Source organism: Cupressus sempervirens, chromosome 3, assembly GCF_028749045.1.
Source record: "Cupressus sempervirens isolate cs-2001-9-10 chromosome 3, ASM2874904v1, whole genome shotgun sequence".
Taxonomy (NCBI): Eukaryota; Viridiplantae; Streptophyta; class Pinopsida; order Cupressales; family Cupressaceae; genus Cupressus; species Cupressus sempervirens.
Window position 1 is genome coordinate 254,133,239 of NC_143120.1, and position 7,554 is coordinate 254,140,792.

Consider the following 7,554-nt stretch of genomic DNA (forward strand, 5'->3'; position numbering starts at 1 on the left):
TGAATTTCAGAGCTTAAAATTTACGACACCGAATTGAATTTGTTGAGATTTAATTGGAATGTTTCAGAAATCAATGGCACGGAATACCTCCAGTAATGGATCTTTCCCATTGGTTGTCTCCTCACACTGTCAAAGACCAGAAGAAACAGAGATTCCTATTTTTCTAAATGAAAAGATATATACAGTGAATATATACCTATGAAATTCATTGCTCTGACAGGGCTTTTCTATTTTCCTAAATGTTAACACTGAAGTTTATACACCTATGATATTTATTCCTCCGAGTAATGAAAATTTTGGCATAAAATATAGATGCAAAACTTCTGAACAATCTAATTGAAAACTTCTTAGCTCAGAAATATAGATCATGAAAATCTGATATATTCTTTCAATTAATTCATTGCGCTGACACTCCAGAAACAATAACACCGCCGTTCTTGCAATTTGTAGGAAGACAGATCATGCAAAATAAAAAGCTTAAGTAAATTAGATGAAATTTCATTACTGAGAAATAAGTACTTGTGCATTTATTAACAATTACAAGCGCAGGGCCAGGCAGGAAAAGCTAGACATCTATAGATCAGCAGTGCTTAATCTCAAAACCAGCAATGTATATATCTCGGTATGAAAAAATCTGTTCTCTCACAACTGTTACACAGAGTATAGACCAGAAGAGAAATATGTGTTAGTAACTATATATAATCTGCATATAATATCTGGCGGCCAGAAGTAAAACAACGCCCTCAAATACACAAATTTTTAAAAAACAGCCCATTAAATGCAAAGCAAAAAGGACTCTACAGATTCAAATGTATTTAATTCGGGCTACTTCCATAGATCAATTGACGCAGACTACTTGTTCCCCTCGACATAATGCTGTTGCTGCTTCGGAGACTCGAACCTTCGACGTACTAGTACACTGTAAGTACATTAGAATTCCAATTCGTCAGAAAGAGAAACGATCCTTTACTCCGCTGGAGGTAAAGGGACTCGAACCCTGGTCGAACGGGGGCTCGATCTGGGCTAGGGTTAGGATCTCATTAATACTCCGGCATAAGCTGCGTGATTTTCCCTTCTTCCGCTGCCATACCCTGTTCAGTAACCCTGAGCCAAATGCAAACGGCTGTAAAACTCACAACCAGGCTGAGCAAACCGCTTCCGAGCCCGATCCCTACAATAGCAAGCACAGAAAGCCCTCGATTTTTCGGCAGCGGCAAAGGATAGCCGTAAAGTCTCTTATTCCCAACAAAAGAGCTCGCATTGAATCTCGGGAGGTTCACAGTTCGATTCACGAGCGTCGTGGGAATCATTCCCTGCAGATCATTGTGCGACACATCGAAGGTACTGAGCCTCGCCAGAAGACCAAGCTGAGGCGGAATAACCCCGCTCAATTTGTTGCTGTGCAGATCGATGACATTCAGATAAGCGCAAGCGGCGAGTTGAGGCGGAATCGAACCGGTGAGCTGATTGACGCTGAGATTCAGCACGGCAAGATTTACAAGAAACTGCGCTTCGACTGGAATCTCACCCGAAAGAAGATTAGCCGATAGATCGAGCGACTGCAAATTCGTGCAGTTGGAAATGAAGGGCGAAATCGAGCCTGTGAGTCCGAATCCGGCAAAGCTGAGCTTGTAAACCCTCTCGTTGTTGCAGGTGACGCCTTCGAGCTCGGAGAACGTGCCGTTGCAGGGTGACTTTAGCTTTTGCTTCGTCCACTGCCTGAGCTTCTGGGCTGGGTCCTGAATCGAACCCATGACCCCCGAGAGGCAGGCTATGTCTTCAGGATCGACAGACGCATTGTGCAAATCAAAGCAGAAACAAAAAACCCACAAGACCAACAGTTTGTCCGGCTTGCCCATGGGATTCGAACTCTGGACGGTTGGGTTCTCAAAGCATCTGCATCAAAAATACCAAGAGAACAACAAGGTGCGCTAAAATTTCCCTCATTTTTTGGTGGGGTTTCCACTGATGGCGCTAAATAAAGCGCTACAGTAACAGGTAATTTCTGATAAGATTTCACGGCAAGAGCTCATAATTACGCATCTTCGTGGCGTCAGTGAAAGAACTCATTTGTTTAAAGACCCGATGCACGACGCGCGTTTCGATCCCGGGACCAGTGGGTATTTATTATTGTTAAATCTACAACCCCCCATAAACTCTCCGCCAAATATGGCCGGGTTTTAGCGTGCGGTTCTATGGAGAGGGGACGACTTTAGCAGATTTGTTTGTCCGAGATGCTTCGTGTGTTCTGCACATTAAAAAAACATATTCTTAAAAGTAGAGTACCCCTTCATAATTTAATTTAATTTTTATTGCCCAATCAAGACAGACTTTCAATGCAAAAGATAAATTTAAAAAAATTCATTGTATGATATCGATAAATAAATAAACAAATTAACCCCCCGAAATTAATAAAAATAAGTCAAATTATTAAAATTAAGTATATGATATTGGGAAGCGAATTTGTTTTCAAAGACAAAGTTTATGTTGTAAGCATGCAAGTACATGTTTTAAACAATATTAAAAAATAATTAAATAATATTTACCAAAGGTTAATGTTGATTTTTCTATAGTATGGTAGTTATGTTGTGGTTTGTTTTGTATAATTCTTGAGTTATTTAAATGGGGATGGAAAAAGGGGTCCCTAGTGTGTGACCTCACTTGTTTATAGTTTCAAGGCAAAAGTATTTATTCTTATAAAAAATGGTTTCAAAGGTCAATTCGACTAGATGAAATAGATGAAGTTTTTGTGATAAAAATATATAATTAGATATGAAAAGTAATTAATTATAATTGAGTGTTTTAGCCTACAAGGATATACAAATAAATTACATGGATACAAATTGTAGATTTCTTGATCAAGATTTACAACAAAACTATGTGATTGATGATCAAAATACAAAGTATAATTAACTACCTTTTTTGTAATAGAAATATGTAATTATATAAATATATTTGATGATAATATATATATATATATATTACCAACTTGATAATAGACCACTTCTTGTATTGTACTCTGCACCAAAACATTAATATGTGTTTTTTAATTCACAACATATTTGATCTTGCTTGTGGCATAACAATTGTGTTCTTAATCATTATACACATGTGAATAATTTCTTCTTTGCAACTAATGGGGCACTTAGAAGTGCCTTTGTGCACTTGATGTTAGATTCAGATGAATGAGGCATGAAACTTCCTTGGCTCTTGGTCAAACCTTGTCAATTTCACAATACTTGACAATACTTGACAAGATTTCACAAGATTTTAATGTGTAAGTTGACAAGTAATGATCAAATTAGGCAAAAGTGTTTTCAACAATAAATGTGCTTGAATTAGGACATAATAATGTGCATAACAATTGGCATAATGAGAGAGAAAATCATAGTCTCCCTCCAATTTAGGTATTAAAATTGATTGAGTGAAAGTCAATCCTTGTCATTGGATTTAGATGGGATTACAGATGGTTTGGATTATGTTTATATTAACTTTTATATAAGATAAAACAAATTATTTGGTAGAATAATATATTTTCAAGATAAGGTTGAAATGAGTTTCAAATGAGAGAATAAATGAATGAAACATTTATTTCTACAATACACAAGTTATATTGGTTTATTATTAAAGTAGAAGAGTCTAAGAATAGGTAAAAAGCAATTACATATCACCTTCAAAGATTTGGTATAATATTAGATAATATTGTTATGATTTGTTAATGTTGATTTATTTAAACATTTAAGTGACAAAGTGATCTAAATGTGCATGAAATTTTAATCTAATAAATGAAAAGGTAGAGTTAAATTGAACATGTGCCACTATCACAATAATAACACTTAATATTTTTTCTTGTTAGTCTTGGGCCTGTATAGGAAGTGCAAAATTTAGCCAAACACTCAATCCAAAGAACAAAGATGGGGTAGGAAAATAAATTTAAAGGCCTCCTTTCACTTTTAAGTTATATGATACTTGAACATCTTTCAACTCATAAGGACTCTTCTTGTTATAAAAGATATAAGATAGACTATTGTATAATGAGCATTTGTTGATCTTGATAAGAAAAAATGTTGTTGCAACTTAACAATATTTGAAATTACAATATAGGTCTAAGATATGGAAGATAATTAGATATTTATGAGGTGTAGGAAATTACTATTATAAGCTAGAGTGGGTCATTTTAAACCTCTTTTAATTTAAAAACTATTATAGCAACTCAAAAGATAATGACACGAGGAGAAAAATCACCTCTCTTTAAATTTTTCCCCAGTTTATTTTTTTAAAGGTATATTGTTACTTTTTTCATTTTGAGTGTTATTTTATGCACTTTACTTATAATTACATATTTCTTTTCCTTATTATATGTTCTAATAAGGAATTTATTTGTAAATATTACAAATCATGTTCGGTTTACAAAGGTTGAATGCAAACAAATATAAGATCTTGTAGAAGCAGAGAAGGATGTCCAACTATTTTATAAACAATCGACACAATGCAACATGATGTTCAACACAATACAAGATGATGCATATCATTAGTAAAAGGGAATGAAAAACAATATGTTATTTGTTATGTTAGCAAAGGAAGTATTTGAACCTATCAATGATAATACCATTTTAAGCTAATATTTTATTGGTGTAGCATACAAATCAATAAAAGATTAGAAACAACTAGTATCTCATAAAATTTAAGTGGATAAAACATCAAGTCTAAAACAAAAATGTGCGTAAACCTCTAATTTGAAGCTTTTAGTAAATTGAATTCTTTTCTACAAAGTGCAAATAAATAATAAACTTTAGAAAAGTGTTTGTTAATGAAACTTCTATCTTAAGATTGAAAACTTTTACTGTCACAAAATAGACTTTCAAATATTTTTAACAAATTAAACTTTGATATTAATGTCAACAATAGTCTTACTAAATACGATGAGATTGATTTAAAAATCATGTCAAGTGCACCCAAGTTGGAGTAGTATTGGATGGGTGGCCTCACAAATAGGCCCAATGCATCATCTAAAGCAATGCGTACTAAGTATACCATTCTTTTTTATGAGAAATAGTTTCTTATGAACAAAAGACTAATGAAAAATGGATTAATGAGTTTAAAGAAAAAAACTATGTAGTTGAATCCTAATAGCGTTATCAAAATTTGACTTGCTATGAAAAATATCTCCTACACATTTATCTTCAATGAATACACAAATTATGATTATAAAATTAGCTTCTACATCTAAAATAGTAAGACAATTTGAAGTTCTTTTTGCACTTGCTAATGAAACTTCTATAGGAAGACCATATACCATCTTGTGGAACATAATGAAATTTTCCAAAAATGTTCAATTAATCAAAAAGCTAATCAATATCCAAATGAACTTTTAAATCTAAAGTATATAAAATAAATGATAATTATAACCTTAAGAAATATGTAAATCACTCATAGGGGAAGAGCACAAGTTATTGCTCATGTTCTAATCATTGCACGTTATATTTCACTAATTAAAAACCTACTAGAAATTCATCTTTGAGTTACTAGGCACCCATTTTTTGGGGAAAAATAAATAAAAATAAATAGCAATTATATCAATTGCGCAAGTTTTTTTGTACCAAGAATGCATGAATACTGAAGAATTTGTGCAAGCATATTAGATCAATTATGCATTTTTTTAGTCTTCAAAGTAAACAGGCAATTGGACCATTGGGGATATTAATAAGTAGGAGATATTTCCACAACAAGTCAAATTTTGATATTGCTACCAGGATTCAATTGCATAATTGTCTTGAGTCAAACTCATTGACCCATGTTTCATGAGTAGTTGTTCGCAAGAACACATCTCTCATGAGAATGAATGAAACACTTAGCACTCATTGCATCTAGGTGATGTTCAAAGAGGTCACCCCATCCCAATAGTACTCCATCTTTAGTGCACTTAGCTTCAAAGTTTCCTCCATGGTTAAGCTCACTCTGCTTGCAACCCATTTGCAAAACCTTTAGCAAGTGTTGTGCCTTATGAACCATTCATTAGAAAGCCTTATAAGCTCATCAATTAATAAGTGTGAGAGCTTAAGGGACTTTGTAACAAATGGTTCATTAGAAGTATGTTCTACTTGTCAATTGACAAGTTTAAGGGGCTTTGTAATGAATGGTTCATTAGAACTCTGTCCTACTTGAGCTTAAGGGGTTTTCTAATGAATGGTTCATAAGACACAACACTTGTTGAGGGTTTTGCAAATGAGTTTCCATGTAGAGTGGGCTCAACCAAGGAGGAAACTTTGTAGTTAAGTGTACTCGAGATGGAGTAGAACTGGGATGGGTGACATTCTGGAAAGACTCGATGCTTCACCTCTGAGCATCACCTAGATGTAATTAGTGTCATGTGTTCCATTTGTTCTCATGAGATATAAGGTCTTGTGAACCACTACTCATGAAACATGGGTCAATGAGTTTATCTCAAAAACTACACAGTTGAATCTTGATAGCAATATCACTGCAGGGAATAATTTTATTCGACACTTTGAAATGACCTCATTTTTAATCCTCACACGCATAATAGATCCCACAATATTCACAGTTACTAAACAAAAGCCAAAATAATAGATATAAACATTTAAGTCGCATATAAGAATAACTTAAGAAATCGTTAAGATCTGATGTGTTGGGAGGTTGGTGCCTCTGTCCTCTCCAAGTCAAGGTATCGTTCAACATAGATCGAAGAATTTGTGACATGTGCTTAACCACCTCCTTTTAGCAATTGTGATGTTCATTGACAAAACAAACTTTTGGTGTAATGACATAAGTGGTTCCAACAAGTTGTATCAGAGCATTTGGTTATGGATTCAAATCCCCCAACTCATGTTGAAGGGGGATTGTTGGGAGGTTGGTGCCTTCGTCTCCTCTAGGTGAAGGTATTGTTCAGTATAGACTGGTAGATTAGTGACATATGTTTAACCACTTCTCATAGATCCTTGTCTCTAACTATTGTGATGTTCATTGACAACTCCAACTTTTGATATAACAACAACAATAATTCCAACACCATTTACCATTAAGAATCTATAAATACATCAAATTAAATTATCCTTAAAAAAAAAGAAGCAAAAAAACTCTCTAACATACAAAAGTTAAAGTACTTGAATTTACTTCCTTTCTAATAAAGACACTATCAACACCAAACCCCACCAACTCCCTTGAAAAGATAGAAGTACGACTCTAAATGCTTGACTTCTTTTTATGTTTTCTAAAAGTAATTGATTCCTTCCACCTAGATTGATGCTCAAAAGATTAGTAAATAATACAAGGCAAAGTCAGCTAGTTATAGATAACTCATATTAGCTATCCACAAACCAACCCTATGCAATATATTTTAGAATGTTTTTTCAAAAAAACTTGTCCTTGTTGATGATGGTTTGATTAGGTAGATAACATGCAAGTAATGATGGGTTAAATAAAGAAGAGCGTCTGACCACCATCAGTGAAGTTTGTTTGTTTCAGTGAACTTAGTCTATGAAATGTGCGGCTTTCTCTCTTTCTTCCTTTCTTGATATTGGCACCGCCAATGGT

At 34.0% G+C, this 7,554-nt stretch overlaps 1 protein-coding gene across 1 annotated transcript; it reads right to left on the reverse strand.

Annotated features, from left to right (window-relative positions):
• Nucleotides 1-590: 590 nt before the first annotated feature.
• On the reverse strand, nucleotides 591-2,226 carry LOC149565829 (receptor-like protein 44). The gene has a single exon (XM_089819316.1). The coding sequence runs from the start codon at nucleotides 1,857-1,859 to the stop codon at nucleotides 1,041-1,043; it is 819 nt and encodes a 272-aa protein (XP_089675442.1). The 5' UTR covers nucleotides 1,860-2,226; the 3' UTR covers nucleotides 591-1,040.
• Nucleotides 2,227-7,554: the final 5,328 nt, after the last annotated feature.